The sequence below is a fragment of the Carassius auratus genome, chromosome 42 (assembly GCF_003368295.1).
Source record: "Carassius auratus strain Wakin chromosome 42, ASM336829v1, whole genome shotgun sequence".
Lineage (NCBI taxonomy): Eukaryota > Metazoa > Chordata > Actinopteri > Cypriniformes > Cyprinidae > Carassius > Carassius auratus.
In genome coordinates this window covers 11,998,693-12,026,676 of record NC_039284.1, presented here as the reverse complement: position 1 = coordinate 12,026,676, position 27,984 = coordinate 11,998,693, and the positions used below count along the sequence as shown (strand labels likewise).

The window sequence follows — 27,984 nt, the reverse complement described above, 5'->3', positions numbered from 1 at the left end:
CCGTTTTTATAATATTTACTTAACATTCTTACTTTTCATTTCCCTCAGGCTCGGGGAAGTCGTACACCATGATGGGTTCGGTGGACCAGCCTGGTCTGATCCCCAGACTCTGCAGTTCTCTGTTTGAGCGGACCGTGCAACACCAGCGAGAGGAAGAGAGCTTCACCGTGGAAGTCTCTTATATGGAAATCTACAACGAGAAAGTTCGGGACCTCTTGGACCCCAAAGGGTGAAGCCTATTGTGTCTCATGTTTAATCCCCGAGCTTTACTCTTGCTGTATATGTTGCTCAGACACAATATCCGTTTGTTCCCACAGGAGTCGGCAGCCCTTGAGAGTGAGAGAACATAAAGTTTTGGGGCCTTATGTCGATGGTCTATCAAGGCTTGCAGTAGAAAGTTACAAGGTAACAAAATAAGAGAAAATATCTTTATTGGTGCAATGATATGCACTTTACACAATGATTGCTCTTTCACCTTTTTTTTTTTTTTAGGGGTTCAAGCACGCAGTGCTGAAACCCTATTGTAATTTTACAATATATTCTGTCGTTCAGTTGATCATGTGGCTCAATTATCCCCTCTTAGGGTCTGCATTTGATATTTAGCAAATCCCACTGTAGGAATGTTTATAGTCCGCTTACAATATGTGTACAGTACATAATGTGTCACTGTTCTAAAAGCAGATTTCAGAATTTTTGCAGAATTCTTTTAATTCTACTGAAATATATTGAGTTTGTGTTAAATACTTTGGATTAACATATTTTTCGAAAAGTAAATCCATTCTGTAGAATTCCACAGATTCCGTGGATGATCATTGTGGAAGTCCTGTTTAACTTGGTTCAAGACCTAAAAACAGGTTACTTTGCAGTAACCATAATTAATTAGCATTATGCTTGTCTTATTTTGAGAGGCCATATTCAGGACATCTTTTATTTATTTATTTATTTTAAATAAGTGTGCAGTGCTTCTGACTTTTAAATGGTGTGTGAGATTCTAATCGTCTCCCTTCTTCAACCCAAAGGACATTGAGTCCTTGATGTCTGAGGGGAATAAATCCCGCACTGTGGCGGCCACCAACATGAATGAGGAGAGCAGTCGCTCCCATGCGGTTTTCAATATCATCCTCACGCACACACTGAAAGACCTTCAGTCGGGGGTAAGGACACTTACACATACTGTTCTTAAGCTGATTTTCATACATCAAGATAAAATAATACAAGTGGAAAATTGCTTAAATGGGTCACACCCTACACGTTTTAAGTTTTATTTTTTCATCAAAGTCCACTTATGTTAGTCAAAGTTTCTTGCACCATAAAATTCAAAATCATTTAAATTTTTCACCCTTAGCTTTTACTACTGTATATTTCTAGACTTCATGTAAATGACCTTTTATTATTGGCTCACCTTTGCATACCAGCATAGTTTGTTGAAGCTTTGGTATTGTACATGATCTGGGTGGCCTTGGTTGGGAGCATCAAGAGTCTGTCCTCAAAATCTCTTAATCGAAAAGAGCCAGGAAAACCATGTTTGGGTAGTTTATTTTGGAAAGAGTCCTGATTCTGCTATTTGATGGTAAAACTCAGACCTTAAATATACTTACAAGGTACGCATGACATAAAGCAAAGTACTGCAGGAAGGAGAAGATTGAGAGATAAGTCATTGTTTCCAGCCCTGATGATCTCATATAGATGTATTGGATACCTTTTATAAGATGATGTGGACCTGTGATTGCACAGTCTAGTGTTAAGTCTCAAATGTTCCTCTTACGTTATATATTTACCACCCTTGCTTTTGTTTCATCCACTTTGAATCATTAAAGATTGTTTTGTATATATAATATTGCATAAATGCATCTCCAAAGATTTTAGTCACTGTACTATTAAGTGCACTCTGGCTACGTAAACCTTCTCTTATCGGCTTTATCGTGCGCGAGGAAAGAGCTCATGCAAATGGCAGGAAAATTGATGAATAAATTATAGTGTGTCCGAGTTTAGATGTCAGCTGATCTCCTCTTTCTCTGTCCTGGTGTCACTGCACTTTTCTTTTGTGCCATATGTCATGATTATCTGACTTGACTCTATAATTCATCAGGGCCTGGACTGTGCTGGTCACTCAACAGTGCAAGACTACAGCCGAGATCTAAACTTAGCTTGTTGTCACTAGAACAGAGCAATTACAAAGTTTTAGCCTGCATGCGCACACACACGTGCTCCGAAGTTTGAACCCAGCCCTTATGTATGTGGTGTTTTTGTCATCTCAGCCACCAATAAGTAGTAATGTGTTTATTTTTCCAGCGCAGTCATCAGTGCTGTCTTTTGCATGCTGTGGTTTTCCACGAACACAGCGCTGTGGGGAAATGTGAGGCAATAGACTTCCTTTGATTTCCATATTCTTTTGTATTAAGATCTGTGTTTAGCATGTTATGGAAATCAGCTCCTTTAGAAACTAGATTTTCACATAGTCTTTGCTTGACTGTGTAAACTCACCACTATCCAATACTAGCGTGTTCTCCTAGAGTATTGCTATGCAGTTGCCAGTGTTCTGAGTGGTTGCAAGGGCATTACTAAGCAGTTGCTGAAGTTTTTGAGGGGTTACTGCATAACCTTGCGGTTTCTGAGGTGTTCTTATTAGTTGTCAGGGTGTTGCTATGAAGGTGCTCTGAGAGGTTAATGCTCAACATTGTGGTTGCAAGGGTGTTCCTAAGGGGTTTGTGCATAGCTTCTGAGGTTCTGAGTGGTTTCCAGTGAGTTGGTGTTTTGGGGACTATTGCATAGCTATGTATTTGTTAGGGTGTTTAGGTGGTTTTGGAGGCATTGCTGCACAGTTCACATTTCCCATTCCCTAAAATTCCCTCGTTACGGTTCAGATGCCTCGAATTTTTACATTTCGAGGAAGGAGGGATAACAGAGAGGTCATGGATGTGCTCGAAGCACTTCATGCGCGAATGCTTCAAAAATTGTACAGAACACGAAATGCGGTTTGTGAGATATCTGTCATTAACTACTTTTCTAGAGTTGGAAAATAAAGCCATGCCCACTATTTTTCCTCATTTAGTATTCCGTTTCTCTCGGAAATACGTCCCAACACTGGAGAAAAATAGTTTGCAACTTCCGGTTCACGCGGTCTTTAATGCACAGCTGTGGTGTTGCCTGGGCATTTCTGTGCGGTTTCTGAGCGGTTGGTGCATAGCTATGTGGTTGTTAAAATGTTCTGTTTAGCTGTCTGGATGTTACTATGGAACTGCAAAGACGTTCTGAGTGGTTTATGCAAAGCTATGTGGCTGCTAGTGTGTTTTAGTTGGTTTTCAGGGCATTACTGTGCAGTTGCTAGGGTGTTCTGACTGGTGGTCAGGGTGTTGCAATATAGTTTCTAAGGTGTTGTAAGGCCTTATGCATAGTTATATGATATGGTGTCGTGAGGGGTTGTCAGGGATGTTACTATATAACTGCTATGCAGTTTCTAAGGTATGATGAGGGGTTAATGGATGGCTATAAATAGGGCTGCACAATTAATCGAAATTAAATCGCAAAGGCAATAAATTGCGATTAGGCAGAAGTGATACGTATCTTTCAGTGAAGCATAGTTCTGTGTTTAGGAATAAATCTCCATCCGAAAGCCAGAGGGTGCTCTCGCTGAGATGATATGCAAACAGCTTTCATTATCGGGAACGATTTCGTCAATTTCATAATATTACAATTATATAGTCTGCGATTTATGAACGCAATTTTGCATAGCTTGTCAGAGAACTACGGCTCTGTGTAGTAAATGCTGCTCCACCAGATGGTAGATGGAGATTTACTGCTAATCACAGAAACGGCTTTAATGCGCATGACAATTGCGATTAATTGTGCAACCCTAGCTATAAGGCTAGTATTAAAGGGGGGGTGATATGCTATTTCATGCATACTGAATTTTTTACACTGTAAAAGAGTTGGATTCCAATGCTAAACATGGACAAAGTTTCAAAAATTAAGTTGTACGTTTGAAGGAGTATTTTTGTTCCCAAAATACTCCTTCCGGTTTGTCACAAGTTTCGGAAAGTTTTTTTTGAGTATGGCTCTGTGTGACGTTAGATGGAGCAGAATTTCCTTATATGGGTCCTAAGGCACTTCTGCCGGAAGAGAGCGTGCTCCCGTATAGCAGAGCACTGAGAGCACAACAGACTTCACTGATCAGAGCGAGAGCGTCGCGAAAAGTCACAAAAGAAGTGTGTTTTTGGTTGCCAGGGCAAGACAACCCTGCACAGATTACAAAAAAAAAAAACAATAAACGCAACTGCTCTAGTAACCTCAGGCTGCGCTGCCATTTGAGACGAATGGATAAATGGTCCGTGTGGCGTGGTACAATTAGCACTGATTTCTCTTTTGGCACATAAACATTTTATTTAACATTTATCAAACTCCTGTTATTGGTTTATCGAGGAAAATTATATCGTTATCGTTTTATCATCCAGCCTTAAAGGTAAAGAAACAAGAGCAGCCCTTTTAATTCTAGAGGTCATTGAGAAGGTGGAGGTCTGTCATGAAGTAACTTGAGGCAGTGTAATATTAAAAATATTTTTTTACAAAAGTGCAGAATGTGTCTCTTTTAAATAGCTGATTATAGATTAAAAAGTGAACTCCGGCTCTATATGATTGTGTATTCTCAGCCAATGTGCTTGTGGAGCCTGAAGCTTTTGCAGCACAAGGACTCTCTTTGTTGTTTTAATGCACTGTAATCAGGGTCCGGCTCCCAGCCCCCTCACGACTTCTCATGTCCTCTCAGCTCGCACTTACATCTCTCTGCCTCTCCTCTCAATTAAACCTCATCTCTGATGCTCAGACATGGGGATTGTGTACAGTAGGGTCTGATGCTGGGGCACATAAAGGAACTCCACCCCACATACTGCTCCAGTGCTGTGCAATAGAGAGGAGAACAATAGATGCTTGTCTACGGCCCGCTATAGCCTCTCTTGCCATTGTTCCTTCTTAATATAGGACAGCTAACCAGAATTTGTCCAGTGTGGTCATTCATACACAAATTCAATGTTTAAAGCCGTTTCCCTGGGTTTTTTAGGGAGGACAAGCACAGACAGGCTTGACAACCATGGAAATGTTCAGTAGTGAGGGATTATTATGTTGCTTTTTTTATTAGTTTCCGTCACAGCTAGTTCACCGTTTATTTCCAGGATAACTAGGCACCAGTCATGGAAACACATGTAATAAGGTCATGTGACATCCTATTTGGAATAAAAAAAAAAAAATTGTATGCAGTATTACATTTTAAAACATAGCATCTCTAATTCTTTTTTCTTTTCTATTTTCTTTACAGACAAGTGGTGAAAAGGTTAGTAAACTGAGTTTGGTGGACCTGGCAGGAAGTGAGAGAGCTGCAAAGACAGGCGCTGCAGGCGAGCGGCTCAAGGAAGGCAGCAACATTAACAAGTGTGTGCAACCCTGACTCATTTTGCATGATGGGGATTTTTTTTGTTTGTTTGTTTTTTGTTTTTTTTTGCTTAAGCCACCTACACAGGCTTTGTATCTATCTTAAGAAACCTGTCAAGAACAAGTTTAATTCCTATCGCGGCCCAAAAAATACAAAATTATGTTTAACTTGAAGCCTATACAAGTTTATTTCTGCATTTGGACACTTTTTTTCCCTTTTTTTTTCTAAAAAAAAAAAACTAAATGCATTATTTAATTATGTTATAGTTGTTTTTTTTTTTTTTTTAACAGTTAATCTTCTTTAAGTAATAAACTAAGTAATTAATCATATTACTATATAATGTTACATTTTATTATACCCTACCAAGAACAAGCAGTGTGTTTGATGTTTAGTCATGTAAGAATGTATTTTCGTTGAACACCATCCCCGTGCACTGTGCTGAATCAACAATTGGACAAAATACAATCGCAGGTTTGAAAAACCCATCTCACCCCAAACACATTCTGACCCTCTCTCCTTGGATCCATTAACACCTCCAGCAAGCCCCATCCCCACCCTCCTGCACTTCGGATCAATCAACATGATATGCATCCGGAAACAGAAGATAAGAGAAGCACCAGGCCCAGATGGTCTGAGGGTTCAGAAACCCAAAAACATAGGACTAAATAACTAAAGACCTGTTGCTTTAACATCTTTGGTCATAAAGTAATTTTGAAAGACAAATACAAAATACAACATCTGCATAAACCATAAACCAAACTTATGTTTAGTATCCCGTTTATGGACTTCAGCTCGGCCTTCAACATCATCTCAAATCTCCTCCTGTCCAAATTAACCCAGCTCTCTTTGCCCACCTCCATCAGTGGATCACCAGCTTCCTGACAGACAAGCAGCAGACTGGGAAAATTCTCATCTAGCACTCGCACTGTCAGCACTGGTGCCCCTCAGGGATGTGTGCTCTCTCCACTGCTCTTCTATGTAGTTCTCCCTCTACACCAGGGTTCCTCAAACCTTACCCTGGAGGGCCGATGCACTGCAGAGTTTAGCTCCAACCCTGATTAGACTCTGATTTTCTAATGATCCTGAAGACACTGATTAGCTTGCTCAGGTGTGTTTGATTAGGGTTAGAGCTAAACTCTGCAGTAAAGTGGATCTTGTGTGCCAGATTTGAGGATGCCTGATCCTTGAGCTGTTGCCATCTGGTTGGTGCTGCAGAGCACTGAGCACCAGAACAGCTATTCAAGTTTATTTGTATAGCACTTTTTATGATACAAATCATTGCAAAGCAACTTTACAGAAAATTACGTTTCTACGATATTTAGTAGTAGCTTATAAGTGGTGATCAGTTTATGTGCAAATTACAGGAATTTTCAGAAAAATGTATACAAGACAGTCAACCAGACGATGAACACCATTAACAGCAATTATAATGTGATTGCATAGTAAGTAGCAATATTTGTTAGTTCTGTTGTTGTTTCAGGGTTAGCATCATCTGAGGTCCTCTGAGGGGTTGGCATCATCTCTTCTCAGGTGTTCTGGATCCAGACTGGAGTTTGTGTAAATCCTAGTTTCGTCTCGTGGCAAAACAGAGAAACAAATAGACATCATCATTAGTGTAGCTGCAGTTCCTACAAAGTTAAAAATTAATTAGTTTAACCCAAGCTAAAGAATAAGAATGCGCATTTGATCAGATACAACTGCAGTCACGAATTATGAGATGCATTATTCGAATGCCTGGCGAAAGAGATGCGTTTTTAATCCAGATTTAAACAGAGAGAGTGTGTCTGAACCCTGAACATTATCAGGAAGGCTATTCCAGAGTGTGGGAGCCAAATGCAAAAAATCTCTACCTCTTTTAGTGGACTTTGCTATCCTAGGAACTACCAAAAGTCCAGAGTTTTGTGACCTTAGGGAGCGTGATGGATTGTAGCGTGGTATAAGGCTAGTTAGGTATGCAGGAGCTAAACCATTAAGGGCCTTATAGGTAAGTAATAATAATTTGTAACTGATACAGAACTTAATAGGTAACCAGTGCACAGACTGTAAAAAAACAGTTAGGCATAAGAACAGTTCAATCCATCACATGAACAGTTAACTTTCCAATAAACTTATAATATAAAACACTATTTGTACATTTACTTATTTAACACACATCCTACTTATTTACATTTCCTTGCAATCTTGCATAACACACCTGTACACACAGATACCATCTATTGTCTATTTTGTATATTGTGTTTTTCAGATTTATTTCATGTTAAGTATTCTATTTTTATTATCTGTGTCTTGTCACTGTCATTCGGTTTGTGCTGTGGAAGCTTCTGTCACCATAACAAATTCCTTGTATGTGTAAACACACCTTGCAATAAAGCTCATTCTGTTCTGAGAGGGAGGTTTTATACAGTGGAGAATAAGACTTGTTAAAATGGCTACATTTACAGGCACAGTTTGTTCTGAGAAAGGTTTATAAATCTGGTGAAGGCTTTTTGGCTTGCCAGTGCAAATATCTGTGTGAGAAGTGTGTCTTTTTCGTTGGTCTGTTTCTCTCTCACTTATTTTTTCCATTTCTATCTTTCCTCTCCACACCGTACAGGTCTTTAACCACTCTGGGTTTGGTGATCTCAGCTCTTGCAGACCAAGGTGCTGGAAAGAACAAGAACAAGTTTGTGCCCTACAGAGATTCGGTGCTGACATGGCTGCTCAAGGTATGAACACTCATTCTGTCCAATAAACACCAGGAAGGGGAATTTCCACAGTATTTTTTACATTTTCCAATCCAGTTCCATCCACAGACTTGAATGTATAATCTTTTGAAAGTGACCGCTCTGCCCAGTGCTTTGATGTTTAATGTCTCTTCTTCTTGTGCAACCACAGGACAGTCTGGGTGGAAACAGTCGGACTGCTATGGTTGCCACTATAAGTCCTGCAGCAGATAATTATGATGAGACGCTGTCAACATTACGCTATGCAGACCGAGCAAAGAGCATCGTCAACCACGCCGTGGTCAACGAAGACCCCAATGCCAGGATTATCCGGGAGCTCCGCGAGGAGGTGGAGAAACTGCGAGATCAGCTGACACAGGCTGAGGTAGACACTTCATATCGCTTCCTTAGTGTGACATGCAAAAAATCAAAAACTGTATGTTAAGAACCTGTCATGTTCCACCACAGTCTATGAAGGCACCAGAGCTGAAGGAGAGACTGGAGGAATCTGAAAAATTGATACAGGAGATGACAGTCACCTGGGAAGAGAAGCTGAGGAAGACTGAGGGAATTGCACAAGTAACAGCAAGAATAATTTGTGCTGTTTTGTCTGGACTGTAATTTTGTTTATGTCTGGATGTTCTGTAGTTTATGTTCTATAACATCATCCGTCAAACACCGAAGAGAACGCTAATGTTCTTCTCACATTGTTTTTTTTTTTCTTTGCACAGGAGAGACAAAAACAGCTGGAAAGTCTTGGCATCTCTCTGCAGTCATCTGGTATCAAGGTTGGAGAAGATAAGTGCTTCCTGATCAACCTCAACGCTGACCCTGCCCTTAATGAACTATTGGTTTATTATCTGAAGGTAATGTACAACTATTTTATCTTATTTTTTATTTAGTGTTCATATCCATTACCTTTGATCTTATATTATTGCTATTATTTTCTACTTATTACATATTATAGTATTATGCATGCATATTATTTTTATTATTATAGTAAGTTTTAATGTAATAAAATGTATATATTTTATATACAAATTTTTAGAGGTAGTAGTATTACAGAAAAAGCAATAAATATAGTATATGCTTTTTGTGCTGTCTAATGTCAATGTCACCATGTTGCAGTAATGTATAATAGTTTAATTTCTAATGAAAATGTGGCATTCGTTAATTGTTGATTTTGCCTCTATGACTGTCATGTGATAACTGCAGTTAATGCTGGGATGTTTTGCAGGAACACACTAAGGTTGGATCAGCAGATTCACAGGACATCCAGCTGTGTGGAATGGGCATCCAAGCAGAACATTGTGTCATTAACATCACACCTGAGGGAGCGGTCTTTCTCAATCCTTACAGAAACTCAAGGTAAGCGTTGAGGATAGTAGTGTAAATATGATAAAAAGGTCTAATCAAAAGGTCACCGGTTCAAATGAATCCATGAACCGGAGAGCACCTAACTACAGGCTTTCTTTGAACTATGTATATTATATTTATGCATTTGACAGGTACTTTCATCTAAAAATTTAATACTGTAAGTTAAACTATGGGGAACGTGATTTCACCAAGTACAACATATTCCTGGATCAACAGTCTTGTTGATCCTGGAGCAACATACCAATCAGAATCGAGGGATACATAAGAAATTTCAGTTTTAGGCTTACAGTCAGGGTTAGATGCTTCTACACCCTTGTTATTCACTTATTTCCCTCTGATTGTAGGAATAAATTATGGGTAGGGTTAGGTTTAGGTGTAGGGACTGGGTTAAGTCTATATTTTTAGACAGCAGTGTTGATCCAGGATCAACAAAAGATGTTGATCCAGGAACATGTCTTACTTGGCAAAATCTTAAACTATAAAGACACATGTGCTGGATCACAACAACAGCTAAATCATAATCTAGTTTAGATTTAAATTTAATCTGAAGTTTTATAAAGTAACTTTATTGTTGCAGAACATGTGTAAATGGATCTCCAGTCACCAGCCGGCAACAGCTTCACCATGGTGACCGTATTCTTTGGGGAAACAATCACTTCTTCAGGTCAGTGATATTACCCTGGACTAAAGGATGTCACACAGGGCTTCCTGTATTTGTACATGAAAGTGCTTTATGGTTATCTTTTATATTTTTTATGAAGGCTATATATTTGTGTCTTCTTCAGAATAAACCTTCCGAAGCGGCGCTTGCGGGGTGAGGAAGAGGAGGGTGAGGGCGGGAACATGAAGAACAGTAACAGCAGTGAACAGCTGGACGGAGAGGGAGACTCGACCAGCGAGGTGTCCAGTGAGGTCAGCTTCAGCTACGAGTTTGCTCAGACTGAAGTCATGATGAAGGCTCTGGGCAGCAACGGTGAGATTTAGCACCATACCTACTTTAAAAACAGCATTTATATAACTTCATTTTAAACAGATGTGTTGTGTAATTTTTGTGTGGAAACTGGTTTTTTAATTAACAAAGTTCAAAAGAACAGCATTTATTTGAAATTAAAACCTCTTTGTTGCAATATAAATGTCTTTACTATCACTTTTGATGCACATAAGTAATAATGTTATACAAAAAAAAATCTTACTGATCCCAAACTTTAGTGTAGCTGTAATAAAAAGTAAAACATTGCTACGATTTAAAATATGAACACTTAGCATTAAGGATGCATGTTACTCATTTCACATGTGAAAAGGTTCACTAATCAAAATATGTACTTTATTTTTAAATCTTAAAGCTACAGTAGCCAAAAATTGATCCAATATGAATAAAAAAAATAATAATTGTTTTTGTTGTCTAACAGACCCCATGCAGGCTGTTTTGCAGTCTCTAGAGCGCCAACATGAGGAGGAGAAGCAGACTGCTCTTGAGCGTCAGCGGCTGATGTATGAGCAGGAGCTGCAGCAGCTGCGCAAACAGCTGACTCCAGACAGACAGAGCATGCAGATACCGCAGTCGCAGCCCTTGCAGCCACAGTACCGCAGCTGGGAGAGACTGAGCCAGGGAGGAATGTCTTCTTCACCCAGCGCCCAACATCGTCTGCGCCAGTGGAGCGAGGAGAGGTGAGGTTTACATTTTTAGTGGAAACAAGTGTTTTGTTTTCCCAAGGTAAACTTTGGACCATGGTGAGTTTGTTTTAATGATCTTATTGTGATGCCACCAGAGAGGAGGTGCTGAAGCGGAGCTTCAGGAAACTGAGGGAGCAGATCGTAAAGGCCAATCTGTTAGTGCAGGAGGCAAACTTCATCGCTGAAGAACTGGACAAGAGAACCGAATACAGAGTTACTCTACAGATCCCTGCTGCAAACCTTAATGCCAACAGAAAGGTCAGGCACTTTTAAGACCCATATAAGGCTTTCTGCAGGTCTTAAAGAGTCTTAATTCTCCCTTCTACATATTACGGTTAAAAGGCAGAAAGTCATGAGTTCATAAAGTTATGGCATTAAATGTTGCATGTACTGAAAAAGAATAAATATTTTTGTGTGGAGGCAGTTTACATTTTTTGTGTTTGTGTATTTAGCGAGACGCTGTATTGAGCGAACCTGCCATTCAAGTGAGAAGGAAAGGCAAAGGGAAGCAAATATGGGCCCTTGAGAAGATGGAAAACCGGCTAGTGGACATGAGAGAGCTTTATCAGGAGTGGAAGGAATTTGACGAAGACAACCCTGTAAGCTCTTATTATTCACAGATGCTATTCTGTCCCATTAATAAAAGAAAAGGTGACACTAAAGGAGTGTTTTTTTTCTCTCTCCATCTCATAGGTAATGCACTCATACTTCAAGAGAGCCGACCCTTTCTTTGATGAGCAGGTGAACCACAGTTTAATTGGGGTGGCCAACGTTTTCCTCTCCTGCCTGTTCTATGACGTAAAGCTACAATATGCGGTTCCCATCATCAATCAGAAAGGAGAGGTGAGGATGATGTATTCAGATCTGCCTGCAGCAGTAAGGCAAATATGATCTGTGGTTTGACTGCTATGAATATTTCAAGATAACTTACTCATTTGATTTGAAATCAAAAGATGAAAAGGAATGTAAATTAAATCAAGTGCAGTTTCATCTGTGAAATAAAATCCAATTAAGTCATTATATAAAGCATGAGATACACAGAAGAGGTCTTCACATTGCCCCGACCCGGGACCTGTACGGGTTCGGGTCTATATTTTAAATGGATCAGCCGGGTCTGGGTCTGTTTAACATTGTGTGTAATACCCGTGCGATTGGAGTCATCAGACTCGGAGAATGCCCGGCCGTGATCAGACACTTCTTGTGTTTTTTGTAACTTGCAACTTGTAAATTTAGGAAAAGAAAAGTGTGAGCCAAAAAAAAGTGATCTCTCTCTCCAAACCGCGCTTTACATTTTCTCCCATTTTTATAATAATATAAATAACCTTTTATTTTAAAGTTTTATTGGTCAGATTCAGACTCCATGCAGAGCAGAGAGCACAGAGATGTTAGCAAATAAATAACGTCAGCGACCATGGCATTGCATGAGCGATCATTATTATAGTTCAAAATGACAAACAGTCGAAGTTATTATGCGAGTTAACTCGAGTCAGAATATACATGTGCACTGTTGCATTTGTCATCCGTCACCAGGATATTAAGTGGACTTTTGAAGCTGAAATAATGAGTGGATTAAGCTTGGACTTGGAATAACAAGAAGAATAACATGGATAAGTTTCTTGTCGAAAGATTGTAATGAATAACAGGGAGTAAGGTACAAGGAAGAGAGACTACGGCTTCTTAAATTAGGTAAGACAAAGGGCTGTATTGTTCACAACAGGTTTATTGATTTTTAATAGCAATTTAAGGTGGAATATGTGACGATCGGGTCCAGTCGGGTCTGAGTCTTCCCGGCAGGTCGGGTCCAGCTTTCAGATAATAGAAGAGTCCATTTCTCGGATCTACACGGGTCCGGGTCCAGCTTTTGAAATAATGGATGGGTCTGGGTCGGTTCGGTGTAGTACATTACGGGTCTCTTTTGGGTTCGGGCACGAATATTTGGACCCGTGAAGACCTGTAATACAAAGTCCATTTCCAGCGGACCAGTGAAGTGTTGTGTTTACTTGATGCTGGTGTCAGGTTGCCGGGCGGCTGCACGTGGAGGTGATGAGAGTGGGTGGAGGATTTGATGACAGCCTAGGCGGAGGAGATGACAGTGACGGAAGCCCAGACGGTGATGTACAGGAACGCAAACTGGTCTGTATGGTGAGTAGAGGTCGGCCAATGTATCGGTTTTGCCGATTGATCGGCACCAATAGTTGATTGTTGGAACAATCGGTTATTGCCAAAAATCCATTATCCATCAAAATGGATTACACTCCATTATTAACTATTAAAAATGAGGGGAGAAAATGAAAATGGAAAAAGCTGAATTCAGAAAAATTAAATAACGGAATTTGGAAAAATGTAAATGCAATTTAAGAAAAAAATTGAACTGATTTCATAGGGCCCTATTAGAGTATGGTAATTTCAACATTTACTATTACTGTTGTTGTTATTATTATCGCTTATATTACTTTTATTATTATTATTATTATTATCATTAATATTAATATTAATATTAATATTATTATTATTAATATTATTATTATTATTATTATTACTACTACTACTATTAGTATGGTTCAGTACAGTTTTTTTGTTTTTGTAAATAAAGCACTTTTAGTTTCTGTTCTGTGTCCATTTTAAAAACTATCGGTTAATTAATCTGTATAATAAAACCACAATCTACTGTTGTTGTGTTTATACTAGACATGTGCCGGTATTCGGTAATGCGATATATCACAGTAATTAATATGCACGGTATTGTTATCGTGGGCACTTCTAAATACTGTGAATAATTATGTATAACAAATTATACAGTATTTGGAATTCATTTTAAGAATATTTTTCCCATCAACTGGTCAAAATGCACAGCACCGCTGTATGCTACTTGAAAGACACGTGTGTGCTCCGATGTAAACAAGCACGCATGAGAAGCACATGGGGAACACCTGAGAGACACGCTGAATGAAAGTACATTCACTCTCTGACAGCAGATGGCGCTAAACTGAAGATAAAAAGCAGCCTTTACTCTGGAAACTCCATAAATAAAGCAGCCTACTACTAAAATAGCCATTCAAATTTGTGGATTTGCAATGGTGTTCATCACAGCACCAAATACTTAAATATTTAGAATTAATATGCTATTTATTTTAAAGCTTTTTTTTTTCATTTTAATCTGGACTACAACATTGATTCTTTATTGTTCGTTCACACTTTACATTAGGGCTTCATCAGTTAACATTAGTAAACTGCCATAAACTGCCAATTCTTCTGAACATGAACAAAATTCTTCTGAACATTCATTAATCTTAGGTATTCCAATATTTAATAACACGTTAAAATCAAAAGTTGCAACTGTGTCATTTAATGAGCTAACATGAGCTAAAAGTTTTTTAACAAAGATTAATAACTTCAGTAGCAAATGTAGCTATTGCTCATTTGCGAATGTTGATGCATTAACCAAGGTTAACTAATGAGGTCTTATTGTAAAGTGATACCTATGGGTCTTTTTAGTTCTTTTGCAATTTAATCTGTGTAAAACTTTTAACTTTATATATTTTTCTGTATTGCTTTATTGTATTTAAATTTTCATTTATTTTTGTTATAAAAAAGTTATTTTACCTGTTATCATGACCACTTTTTTTAAACTAAATTGCAATACATTGATAATACCGTATGACCATGAGCAATTAATCGCAACAGGATAATTTTATACCGGCATATCCCTAGTTTATATTTCAAATGTGTTATGTTTAAGAAATCTTACCACATATTCGTTTTACTCATGTCTCTCAAACAGATTAAGATCCTGCAGGCTAATGGTCTCCCGCAGTACCTGTCCAATTTTGTCTTCTGTCAGTACTCTTTCTGGGACCAAGCAGAGCCTATTATTGTTGCTCCAGAAGTGGATCCCTCTGCCTCCTTCTCCAGCAGCAAAGACCCCCACTGCATGGTGGTGTTTGACAGCTGTAAGGTACAAGTCAAGACATGTGTCTTTACAAGCAGAGGGTAAATTAGGCACAATGTGATATACCCTCCTGAAAATCCCATCCACCATAGCCCAAATTGTAAACTATTACTAATATTGACCTTCTGCATTTAAACCGAAGCATCGTTGTTCATTAAAGGAATAGTTCACCCAAAAATGAAAAATTACTCAACATCACATGAGTTCGTTTCTTCATTGGACCAGAGAAATTTTGCATTGCATCATTTGCTCACCAAGGGATCCTCTGTAATGAATGGGTGCCATCAGAACGATACTCCAAACAGCTGATAAAAACATCATAATAATCCATAAGTAATCCACACCACTCCAGTCCATCACTTAACGTCTTGGAAAGCGAAAAGCTGCATGTTTGTAAGGAAGTAGTCCAGCAAGATGATGTTTCTGTCCAGAATCCATAATAATGCTTCCTACTGTGGAAAAAGTCCAGCCTTTGTTGTCCCCTCAATTAAAAACTTTTGCTTTACAAGACATCACGTGATCGTCTGGAGTCATGTGGATCACTTGTGGATTATGATGTTTTTATCAGCTGTTTAGAGTAACTCCCATTCTGATGGGACCCTTTCACATCGGTAAGCAAGTGATGTAATGCCACATTTCTCCAAATCTGTTCCAACAAAGAAACAAACTACATTTTAGATGACCTGAGGGTACTTTTTCAGCAATTTTTCATTTTTGGATGATCTATTCCTTTAACACTGGAGTTTAGAAATTATTAACATGCATTTATTTGTGCTTTACTCTCTTCTGTAGGAGTATGCTGTGACTGTAACAGAGGAATTTATTGAGTATTTAACAGAGGGTGCTGTAGCCATCGAGGTATACGGACACAGGCAGGCTGATCCAGGCAGGAACCCCGCACTGTGGGACCTCAGCATCATCCAGGCCAAAACACGCACTTTACGTGACAGGTGAGCAGAAAATTGAGCTTCAACTCCCTGTAATTATCCGATTATACTGATACAAGCTTTCAGAAATGTAGAGAACATTGGGGTGGTTTATATCTACTGATCTGCTTCCTGTTTTTGAACGGCTTTGTGTCCTCAGGTGGAGCGAGGTAACACGCAAGTTGGAGATGTGGGTGCAGATTTTGGAGCTGAATGAGAACGGCGAGTACATGCCGGTGGAGGTGGTGCCAGCACGAGATGTTCGCACGGGGGGCGTCTTCCAGCTCAAACAGGTCAGAAACCTCATGTTCCTGCATGGTTACAAATGATACCACTGCAAGTCTGTCAGCTCACAGCTGCTGTCTACAGTTGTTTATCACGATCAGAATAAAGCATAGCATGAAATAACCTTAATACCTTTTTTTTCCGCATGTTCGATGCAGATGAGAATAACGTGTTCTTGACTGCTTGCTTTGTGCAAACTCTGTTGCTTGTTTTGGTAGATTTATTTTCGACTTGTAGGCATGTGAACTCTATATTTTACTTGTGCTCTGTTATTGTATCAATGCAGTTGTTTACCATTTGGCTTTAGGGCTTTTGTCATGGGGTATTAACTGTTTGAGTGTGTCTTTCTCAGGGCCAGTCTCGGCGGATTCAGGTGGAGGTGCGCTCAGTGCAGGACTCCGGCACGATGCCTTTGATAGCAGAGATCATCCTGGGAGTGTCCATCGGCTGTGTGGAGATCAGGCAGGTGCGGATGACTAAAAACAATGAGCCACAAGAGGTAAATGTTCTTTTTCACCTAAACTTTTAGCGTTTAGCAGGATGATGTTTATAACATTTCTATTGTTTTTCTTTTGTAGCTTGAGGGAGATGAAATGGACAGTTATCAGGTATGTTTGGTTGTCAGTACATTTATGACATTGACTTTTAGTTTTTAATCATAAGTTTTATTTATTATTTTTTATTTTCCTGCTGAGATTCAGTTTTGAATCCATTCCGCATGATATGCTCATCCCATTCCTGTCTCTCCCTCTTACTTCTTTCCTGTCTTCCTCCTCTGTCCTGCACATTAAAGGCATAAAAAGCCTTTTAATAAGCAAAAAATGAAATGGCCAAGCAATAGCAGCATTAATTTATTCTTAATTAGCATTTGTCCTTCATCCTGTAGGAGCGAGATTTGGAACGTCTGCGACGTCAGTGTCTCACTGCTCTCACTAAGAGACAAGAGTATCTGGACCAACATCTTCAGACTTTGGTCAGCAAAGCAGGTAAAAACCAAAAAAACGTGAACAATTTTTAGTCTCAGCTCAATAATGGAATTTAAAATAGTGTCTTTGAGAAACTAACTGATTGATTAGAAACACAAGCAGACAGAAGAAATGCAGATCTGATTTTGGATGTTGTTTCTGTTTGTTTCACATGATGCATTGGCCCAAAATCCGACAGCTCCTTTTTGTTTTGTTTTTTTTTCTGCCAAAAATTAAAATAATGCACACTCAAAAACAGGTGGGGGAAAAGCTAGAGATTTGATTTGGGCAACGTTTTACCGCTGCATGTCGATTGATTTTTTTTATTCTTATCGTTTAATTTTTTTGTTATTATAAAGTTAAATGATACTTTTATAGATGCATTTAGATATGTAATATAATTATTAATGTTTGTTTTATAAATATTTTAAAAACTACATAATATTTTAAATATATAAATAGTAAAGTAAAAAAAAATGCATTTAGAAAAAAAATCTATAAAATTAGCATATGAATATATGCTTAAAGGAACTTCTCTGCAGAATGGGTTTTGCATGGCATTAGATTAGAGGAAACATTGGTGACTAGTTTGCTCTCTGACCAGATAAGTCTGAGGATGATGTGGAGAGGGAGGCCCAGCTGCTTGAGTGGCGTCTGACGCTCACAGAGGAGAGGAATGCAGTGATGGTGCCCTCTGCTGGCAGTGGAATACCAGGAGCTCCTGCTGAGTGGTACAGCACTTCTACAACCATACTGGATCATTTGCATTTGATCTGAACACTTAAATCATTTAATGTCATAGATAGCTGGTAAACCTGTGGGCTGGCAGAGGTTTGAATGATATTTAATGTCAGTTTAGATTCGATTTATGTAGTTTGTGGTTTAGGGAGGTTGTTATAATCCTTAAATGATGTGATTTAATAGATTGATGTTTGGGTTTGAGGCTTTAATTTTTACAAATATTTAGTCATGAGAGATTTTTATGTCTGTCTTGGCAGGGTACCAGTGCCTGGGATGGAAACCCACATTCCAGTGCTCTTTCTTGACCTGAGCGGTATGTTTTTCCTGCTTGCTGAAGAAATGCAATGTCCACTGTGACCTTTCTTCCGCTGCAAGCTCGGTTTATCTTAACGTTCATTTTCACACTCATTCTTCCTGTGTTTCTCCTCTTCCTTCCTCCAGCTTACGACTTCAGCTCTCAAGAAAACCTGGACGTTCCCGAGGCGGGCGGCTGGGATGGCACGCTTAGCTCTGAAGATGAGGATGAATTTTTTGACCTTCAGATTGTCAAACACTATGATGAAGAGGTGTGAATATGACCCACGCACCCTCAGGGCTCTCAAAGGCTCCCTAGATGACTTTAAAGGAATGTATTAAAAACTCTCTTTCTTCCAGGTGAAAGCCGAAGCTTCGTGGGACTCCACGGTTCATGAATGTCCACAGCTGAGTCGAGGTGCTGCCCCAGATCAGAGAGTATATCTGATTGTCCGCACCGTGGTGCAGCTCAGCCACCCTGCAGAGATGCAGCTTGTCCTGCGCAAACGCATCTGTGTGAACCTCACTGGACGACAGGTGCGGCATGGTCGACTTTGTATGCTCTACACTATCATCAGAGCAGAAGAAAAGTGTCTTTTTACACTTTTCCGCACTTCAGTCAGCTTTACATACAGCTGTGCCATATATATGTTTGGTGCTTGGTTGCTATAAACTTTTTAAAGAATTTCAAGCTTTAGATATGAAAATGATCTCTGCATATTTTATTTATATATATATATATATGTGTGTGTGTGTGTGTGTGTGTGTATATATTGGTTTAAACAGGGTTTTGCTCAAAATTTCTTGAGGAGAATGTCCACCAGGAGCACTATTCCTGGCTGTGGTGTGACCTTTGAAGTTGTCTCCAACATCCCAGGGGTAATCATACAAATTTTTTTCTGTCTATATATTGCATGAGCTGAATCATATTGGTTTTTCAGTGACCAATGACAATATATAATACATTAACTTCAAATTCAGAAGTGTTTTTGGTATTGGTAACCAAAACTCAAAACTATTACAATTTATTGTTACTGAAATAAAGCTGATTAAAAAAAAAATTCAAGTATTAGATTAAAAATTAATCTTGCCTTGGCAACTAACTGAAATAAAATAAGGTTTAGCTAACATACTATAATTACTTAAACTGAAATAAAGCTAAACAGAAATAAAAGTATAATAGAATATATAAAATAAAACTAATAATAGTATTGTAAATAAAACTTAAATAGCACCAATTCAGAATATAATTGTTAGCAGATTTCAAAACTGAAGCGAGGTGAAATTGCAATTTTCTTCATATTTGCTGACAATCTTAAAATATTAAATAATGTAAATATTATTCGCTCATATGCATCACTGCAAAACTCTCAGCAACACTGAAAAGGCAGTTTTAGTTGGCCATTATGCACAAGAAAGCTGCTCTGATAAAGTTGCACACCTGGTGTCTTTACTTGGTTTGTTTACGAGCACCTGTCTCTTGGCTGTGTATGTCAGCAGGACAGCCAGAGCTCAGAGGACAGGGAGATGCTGGCTCGTGTGGCCACCAGCGCTGAGAACCCGAAATCCTCAGATAATGAAGCTGCCATAGAGAAATACCTGCGGAGCGTCCTGGCTGTGGAGAACATCCTCACACTGGACCGTCTGAGACAGGTCACACAGCTAGCTCCACTAATATTTTTTATCCGATAAAATTGCATTTTATCATCTCTTTCTAATGTTATGTTTATTTATGCATATACAGTATTGTTCAAAATAATAGCAGTACAATGTGACTAACCAGAATAATCAAGGTTTTTCGTATATTTTTTTATTGCTACGTAGCAAACAAGTTACCAGTAGGTTCAGTAGATTCTCAGAAAACAAATGAGACCCAGCATTCATGATATGCACGCTCTTAAGGCTGTGCAATTGGGCAATTAGTTGAATTAGTTGAAAGGGGTGTGTTCAAAAAAATAGCAGTGTGGCATTCAATCACTGAGGTCATCAATTTTGTGAAGAAACAGGTGTGAATCAGGTGGCCCCTATTTAAGGATGAAGCCAACACTTGTTGAACATGCATTTGAAAGCTGAGGAAAATGGGTCGTTCAAGACATTGTTCAGAAGAACAGCGTACTTTGATTAAAAAGTTGATTAGAGAGGGGAAAACCTATAAAGAGGTGCAAAAAATTATAGGCTGTTCAGCTAAAATGATCTCCAATGCCTTAAAATGGAGAGCAAAACCAGAGAGACGTGGAAGAAAATGGAAGACAACCATCAAAATGGATAGAAGAATAACCAGAATGGCAAAGGCTCAGCCAATGATCACCTCCAGGATGATCAAAGACAGTCTGGAGTTACCTGTCAGTACTGTGACAGTTAGAAGACGTCTGGGTGAAGCTAATCTATTTTCAAGAATCACCCGCAAAGTCCCTCTGTTAAAAAAAAGCCATGTGCAGAAGAGGTTACAATTTGCCAAAGAACACATCAACTGGCCTAAAGAGAAATGGAGGAACATTTTGTGGACTGATGAGAGTAAAATTGTTCTTTTTGGGTCCAAGGGCCACAGGCAGTTTGTGAGACGACCCCCAAACTCTGAATTCAAGCCACAGTACACAGTGAAGACAGTGAAGCATGGAGGTGCAAGCATCATGATATGTGCATGTTTCTCCTACTATGGTGTTGGGCCTATTTATCGCATACCAGGGATCATGGATCAGTTTGCATATGTTAAAATACTTGAAGAGGTCATGTTGCCCTATGCTGAAGAGGACATGCCCTTGAAATGGTTGTTTCAACAAGACAATGACCCAAAACACACTAGTAAACTGGCAAAGTCTTGGTTCCAAACCAACAAAATTAATGTTATGGAGTGGCCAGCCCAATCTCCAGACCTTAATCCAATTGAGAACTTGTGGGGTGATATCAAAAATGCTGTTTCTGTAGCAAAACCAAGAAATGTGAATGAATTGTGGAATGTTGTTAAAGAATCATGGAGTGGAATAACAGCTGAGAGGTGCCACAAGTTGGTTGACTCCATGCCACACAGATGTCAAGCAGTTTTAAAAAAACTGTGGTCATACAACTAAATATTAGTTTAGTGATTCACAGGATTGCTAAATCCCAGAAAAAAAAAATGTTTGTACAAAATAGTTTTGAGTTTGTACAGTCAAAGGTAGACACTGCTATTTTTTTGAACACACCCCTTTCAACTAATTGCCCAATTGCACAGCCTTAAGAGCGTGCATATCATGAATGCTGGGTCTTGTTTGTTTTCTGACAATCTACTGAACCTACTGGTAACTTGTTTGCCACGTATCAATAAAAAATATACTAAAAACCTTGATTATTCTGATTAGTCACATTGTACTGCTATTATTTTGAACAATACTGTAGCATGGGAAGCAGATGGTGACTTCCCAGTATGATCTAGTTTTCTCTTTCGAGTTCAGCTCAGCATGTTGTTTTTATCATGTGCAACAGGAGGTGGCAGTGAAGGAGCATTTGGCAGGTAAAGGCAAGGGCAGCAGACGCAGTCTCAGCTCTCCGAGTGTGCACCGGGTAAGCACACCTTCTTACTAACAGAACTGTTAAGAAAACTGCATCATTGGAGCCTGGCACATTATGTATTCACACATCACCTTTTTCATCCTCTAGTTATCTGGAAGCAGACAGGATCTGTCATTAAACTCAGTTCTGGATGACAACAAGGTAAGATTCTAGGGTGAAGATAAGACATATGGTCCATCACAGGAAATGTGTTCGATTATGTAACCTCTAATATCCAATTTGCTTATGTAAGAATCGATGGGAGAGTCAGCAGGATATCTTTGCGACATCCTCTCAGTTCAGCAAAACACTGCCACGACCATCCAGACCTCCTACCCCACCTACACAGAATCAGGACCCCGAGCAAGGTACAAAATAACGGTCACCCCTTCAGGATGTGGACCGTTTTTTCTGCAATAAAATAATCTTCTTTTTCCGTTTTGAGCATGACCCATTCTTTATTTGACTGTCCTTCCAACCATCAACTCTGTGCTCTCTACTATAAATTCTTTCTGCCTGAACTCTCATTTCTAACCTGGTTTCTGGTTACGGAGAAAATCCTTGTATAATGTCCAAAGGCTCGTAGTCTGAACCTGCAGCCTTTCAGTTACCACTGATTTTCTCTCACCTAGTTAGTTTTTGTCAGTGTGACATTTTTGTGACTGACTTCATACACTCCTTTTATATCTTTTCTACATCTGTTTCCGTTTCACCATCATTGTCGTCTTTCTCCACGCCTCTACCTTGCTGTTGGCCTCTTTCCCAACCCACCCACAGGTTTTTCAGGGCTTGCTGCTTCTTATATCTCCCCAGTAAAGGCCCTGGTTCCTCAGATGCCAAAGCTTCTCAAGTCCCTGTTCCCTGTGCGCGATGACAAGAAAGATTTGAGACCCTCTCCACACTCCCAACAGGTCTGGTCACGTTTTTGACTGTTTAAATGAGTAAACCGTGCCTAAAACCTTGCTTTGTCAGTCTCATGAAAACTGTCAAGAAATGTCCAGGTCACGTTTAACCCTAAAACCAAAAGGAAGAATTATTTAAACATTCTAATAAATAAGAATATACATACATACATACATAAAAACATCATCAACAAATACTGCATTTTTTTTATGCAAAGTGACTTCCATGTGGTGATTTCATGCATAAATGTAGTCATAAAAATAGCCATTTTAGTGCCTGCAAAGCCTCTGTTAGAAATATGCTGCATTTAGATGAATAAATCATATGTGGTAATCAAAGAGGGATGCAAATCCTCCTGACTGATTTAATTTGAGTCTATTTTAGATTCTAGTGTAATATCATTCTGTCTTCATGCCTCCTCATTTCCATATAGACAGAAATTCCATATGCTACTATTACATTGCCCATATATCTGTAATATATTATCCGTCTTATATGAGGAAAATTAAGTCTTTAAATTAAGCCTTTTTTGCCTGGTAGTGGATTTTTTTTTTTTTTTTGAGAAAACAGACTTTTTTGGTTTTCCATGATTAAAACAGTGTCCTCATTTTGTCAAAGTAAATCATGTCAGGGAAACCTGATTATATGTTAGGCAGGAGTCCATAGATAAACTCCAGTGTTTAATTTCCCCAAGATTAATTGTCAAGCCATACCCTTTCATCATATCTCCCAGCATGCTTTTGACTGAGGCGTACGGGGGAAAAAAAAATATGATGGTGATATTTCATCGTGTACATCACTCCTCCCCTGCACACAGACGTTTTGATCTGTCAGTACTTTAGATCAAACGTAATCCAAAGGCTCCCAACATAAAAAAAATGAACCCGTGACACTTAAATCAAGCTTTGTGCTGCCTCTCTGAAAACCATTACCAAAATCGTAAAAACAAATTTAATATGTTCCATTCATCTCTCCAGCATCTGCCACGAATAATGATGCAAACAGCAAACAACCCTGATGAAGGAAGAGTAAGAATAGAACCGGTAAGTAGATCTCCACTCTGATCGCATGCTCCATCTTTGGCAAAATTAAGTATGAATGATGAATTGGGTTACAGACTTGTATTTTGCGAAAGTATAGCCTAGGAAGATGTTTTAAGAGCCCAGTCTTTCTCTCCTGCATGTGATGTAAATTGCATGCTATTAAATCTGTGGTTTTCCTAGCATGTGCTAGAGTCAGATGATAAGTTGAGGTGAAGTTAAATGTTCCTTGTGGTTTTGGACGTGCTTCCCCGTAGGCTGCAGTAATGGGGAAAAGTCCTGCTTCAGATGGGCCTGATGCCCTGTCCTCTATGCATGATCCGCATGATCTGCTTCTGAGCCCCATCAGCGAATCTTCCAGTGGCTATTTTTCTACTAGCGTCTCCACTGCCACCCTTTCCGATGTCTCCATAGCTTGTGGGGACCTTACCCCTACTCCCAATTCCCAAGCGGGTCCCGTAGCATCCAGGCACGACAACGAAGACTGTCTACCACCCCCTGTTAATACCTCTGTTGCTCCTGTAGAAGCTGGGATAAGATCTGACAGGCCTAGAAAAGAGGAAGATACCCAGGCGGCCCACAGGAATGGTGTCACCACCTCTCAGCAGGAAGCACAGCTAAATGCAACCCTTCCCCTGGTGTCGAGTACCTCCACAGGCAGCCCTTTCTCCCCCCAGAAGGTCAAAGCCAATGAACTCAGGTCTTTCTGTAAAATTCTCGGAGATGAAAAAGCAACCACAATGCAAGTGCAACAAATAAACAGCTTGGAGAAGCTAGAGATAACCTTAGAGGATGTGGAACCCAAGGAACTTGCTTGGCTTAAGGTGGGAGGTAGAGTCACTGTCGGATCCAACATGTCCGGCACAGTCCGCTACATTGGCCCGACGCACTTCTCAGAAGTCGTCTGGGTTGGAGTCGAGTTGGACACTCCCTCAGGTTAGTCAAGTCTTCCGTTATGCAACAAGAGATGTTCAACTTCTTGTTGAGATGATTTACAGACCTTGTTCTTTTTTTAATCATGTGTCCACTAGGTAAGAATGATGGTTCTGTTGAGGGCCACCAGTACTTCCAGTGCAAGCCTGGTTATGGGGTGCTAGTCCGTCCAGATAGACTGACTCGATGGGAAGCTTCCAAAAGGAACAACGAAAATCGTCGCAGCGGGGAATTCAGTCAGCAACTGAGGGGAGGAGCCAGCACTGCCATTCAGAAAGGAGAGAATCGCAAATCCTGGACCAGCTAATTAACAATGAGCTGAGCCGGACAGAACCTCCGCTTCCAACATCTGAATCTAACTGAGGATGTCAACTCCATCCATCACTGTGCTTGGGCAAACCCAACTTTGCACAGAGGATGGTACAACATTCCCTTTCAAGCTCCTCTATCAGTTCCGGTGCTATGCTAATGTGTAGCATGTGGGAGTGCTATCAAATTTCAACATGCTGCTTCAGTTGTGTTCCTTTATTTGTTTGCTTGTTTGTTAACTCAAGCAAGTCTCCTGGAGTCGACCATAAATGAATCTTCCGGGTCTTTGAGATTGAGTCCATTTTTGGACTTGATGCTACAAATGATGCTTGATTTATCTTCTCTGCACAGTCAGTAATCGATTTTTAGTTTCCTGAATGTGCCTTTTAAGTCAAGCCATTTCTTGTTTGTCATCCCTCATTGCACCTTCCAACACTAGTTAGAATGTGGTAAATGGTATGGTAGGCATGTAAGAGATTATCTCAGGGATCCGATCGGAGTCATTGGATACACCCAGTAGTGTTCTCAGCTGTAAGCCACTATCAAGCAATCAAGCCACTATCAAATCTGGCTTTTCATGGAGTGAAGGGGGTTGCATGTATTTTACGATGGGTGCCATCATGAGCAGGTCACTGCAGGTTTTTGATGCAAGTTTCATGTTGTGAAGTACTATTATTACTTGGCCAGTGATTGGACGACTAAGTACACAAGATGGGATGTTTTATTTGGTTTGGTGTCATTGGAAGACTTGCCTATCAGTATTTTAGGAGGTAACTGCCTGCTTGGTGTGTACCCTTAATTGCATGTGGTGAATTTTTAGACTTGACTGAATTGGCACATTCAGGCTTAATTGACTGGCTTAATTAGGCCCTCTCTTAATGGTTTTGATGATTGGACAAAAAAAAAAAAAGGATTTTAGAGCGGCTTATTTACAATCTGATGGGTTGGGGCACATTTTACTAAGCAGCCTTTTAATTGGACTTGGATTATTGGAACTACTTTAACCTCAAATAACTTTTTGCTGCAATTTAGTGACAGTTAAAGTAGCTTGGTTTAATGGTTTCTGAAGGACTGTCTTCCACAAGAAGGTCACAGTAGAAGCACATTCCAGTTTTGTGTATTGGACCAATTACTGGCAATAACTTCATCTTATTTATTCAAATTAAAAGCTCTAAAAGTGATTTTTTTTTTAACACTGTATGGGCAAATTGGTCAGATTTATATCATTTTTTTTTTTTTAATGAGCAGCATGATTCCATGCAGATATGTTGGTTCACACCATGATGGCGAGAAAATGTTATTTCATTCCTTTTATATTCTAATTATGGAAATCATCACGTGATTTCTGGAGTCTAATACAATATCGAATATATTTTAATTGTTGTAGTTATGTAAATTGAATTTATAAAGTGTAAAAAATCCTGTGAACTGAAAATCTATTTGCACATTTGATTTATAGTTCGATAGCTTATGTGCCCAAAGGGTGCTTAGTTTTGTTGTAAATTAAGTAAACTAACCGATGATCCACTGTAAATCTGCTTTCACTGGATTCGATGCTAAAAAGTCAAAAACATTTTGAAATTTTCATCTGAGAAGAGATGCATTTCTCCACTGTTTGAAGTTGCCTTTGATTTTTCCTGTTTGTGTTCAGTCTGATCTGTGCTTTATTCATAATGAGAAAACGCACACATGTGGAGCACTGAAATGAGCACTGTGATTAGCAACAAAGGCTTCAGGGGATAAGATTTTAAGGCCTGCTGGGTCACATTAGTAACTAGTCATTCTTTAAATATTAATTTAAAGGTAATACAAGAACAGGTTGATTGCCTTTTAGAATGACAAATCTCAACTGTTTATTTTAATAAATTTCTGTCGTAGCAATAATGTTACCAATGCTTGTAGGGATTTGATGGTTCATTGGTTTGAACATAATGTGTTACTCTAGGGGAAATGAACTTATTGAAGACTTTTTCAGTAAGCTGATCTCCATGGCCCAACATTTCAATCATAGATGCTTTTAACTTGATGTGTACTAGTTGTTTATTTTGTTTTTAAGTGCAATTCACCAATTTTCTTCTTCATTAATATGGTTGAATGCACTCTACATCCATTCTGTTTAACGTCAACAAGTCTGCAGCAGCAGAAATTACACCTTGATCTATAATGAATGGCACTGATCCAGAACCATATCTGAGCAACCACACTGTGGCCTTTTGTAGTCCAATACTAAATACAGGTGTGGAGACTCGTACTTTCCTTCTGTTTGAAATCCTTCCCATTAAGTGCATCAGGAGAAAGAGGTTTTGAAGGAAGCTTTGGGCTCTGCTGTTTACACAGATGTCAGACGAAGCTCTTGGCAGTACGTTTCTGCTCTAGTTCTGTAGTTTTTTATTTCTTTTTTTCCTGAGCTGTGAGTGGATGGCTCCATCATTCACTACTAGTCTGTGCCTTGTCCTGATGATTTTGTCATGAAAATTGTCCCGAATATTGAGCGTTAAAACCCAAAGCATACCTGTGTATGTGTGTTTTGTATATAGTTTTTTTTTTTTTTTTTTGCATCTTGAGTTCAATCTGAGCACAAGGCTGGGTTTGATAAATTGATCTGCAATTCTATGCTGATATCCAAAGAATAATCATGTATAATAATTCATTTAGAATTTCTTTTATATTGACTGAACAATAATCTGGCTGTAAAGAAAAAATAAAAGTTGACTTGATTTACACATCCATTTTTTTTTTTTTTATGTTTTTAGGGGACAAAAAAAATATTGTTCTTTAAGGAGCTTATGTTAAAATTGAAATTTTTAATTAGATTAAAATTGACAGCCAATGATGATTTTTTTTCACTGTATGGAAAAGAGCAGCTGCACATACTTATATCAAATGATTGTCTTCAAGTAACAATCCTCTTACAATTTCAGAATTGGGAATATAAT

General features: G+C 39.1%; 1 protein-coding gene across 1 annotated transcript in view; it reads left to right on the top strand.

Moving 5' to 3' along the window:
* Positions 1–27,775, top strand: part of LOC113060664 (kinesin-like protein KIF13B) — a 42,077-nt gene extending 14,302 nt beyond the window's left edge. Inside the window, exons 6-40 of the mRNA XM_026229776.1 lie at positions 49–229; positions 318–405; positions 1,020–1,154; positions 5,309–5,421; positions 8,016–8,127; positions 8,297–8,509; positions 8,593–8,703; positions 8,856–8,990; positions 9,362–9,492; positions 10,079–10,165; positions 10,287–10,474; positions 10,911–11,169; positions 11,271–11,433; positions 11,628–11,774; positions 11,869–12,018; positions 13,192–13,317; positions 14,957–15,130; positions 15,917–16,074; positions 16,211–16,343; positions 16,688–16,834; positions 16,914–16,943; positions 17,222–17,321; positions 17,905–18,031; positions 18,299–18,354; positions 18,483–18,607; positions 18,696–18,872; positions 19,122–19,214; positions 19,833–19,988; positions 21,798–21,875; positions 21,972–22,025; positions 22,117–22,231; positions 22,641–22,774; positions 23,744–23,809; positions 24,064–24,742; positions 24,838–27,775. Coding sequence (XP_026085561.1) covers positions 49–229; positions 318–405; positions 1,020–1,154; positions 5,309–5,421; positions 8,016–8,127; positions 8,297–8,509; positions 8,593–8,703; positions 8,856–8,990; positions 9,362–9,492; positions 10,079–10,165; positions 10,287–10,474; positions 10,911–11,169; positions 11,271–11,433; positions 11,628–11,774; positions 11,869–12,018; positions 13,192–13,317; positions 14,957–15,130; positions 15,917–16,074; positions 16,211–16,343; positions 16,688–16,834; positions 16,914–16,943; positions 17,222–17,321; positions 17,905–18,031; positions 18,299–18,354; positions 18,483–18,607; positions 18,696–18,872; positions 19,122–19,214; positions 19,833–19,988; positions 21,798–21,875; positions 21,972–22,025; positions 22,117–22,231; positions 22,641–22,774; positions 23,744–23,809; positions 24,064–24,742; positions 24,838–25,046 — 5,150 coding nt within the window. The 3' untranslated portion in view covers positions 25,047–27,775. The remainder of the gene's footprint in view (positions 1–48; positions 230–317; positions 406–1,019; positions 1,155–5,308; positions 5,422–8,015; positions 8,128–8,296; positions 8,510–8,592; positions 8,704–8,855; positions 8,991–9,361; positions 9,493–10,078; positions 10,166–10,286; positions 10,475–10,910; positions 11,170–11,270; positions 11,434–11,627; positions 11,775–11,868; positions 12,019–13,191; positions 13,318–14,956; positions 15,131–15,916; positions 16,075–16,210; positions 16,344–16,687; positions 16,835–16,913; positions 16,944–17,221; positions 17,322–17,904; positions 18,032–18,298; positions 18,355–18,482; positions 18,608–18,695; positions 18,873–19,121; positions 19,215–19,832; positions 19,989–21,797; positions 21,876–21,971; positions 22,026–22,116; positions 22,232–22,640; positions 22,775–23,743; positions 23,810–24,063; positions 24,743–24,837) is intronic.
* The last annotated feature ends 209 nt before the right edge of the window (positions 27,776–27,984 follow it).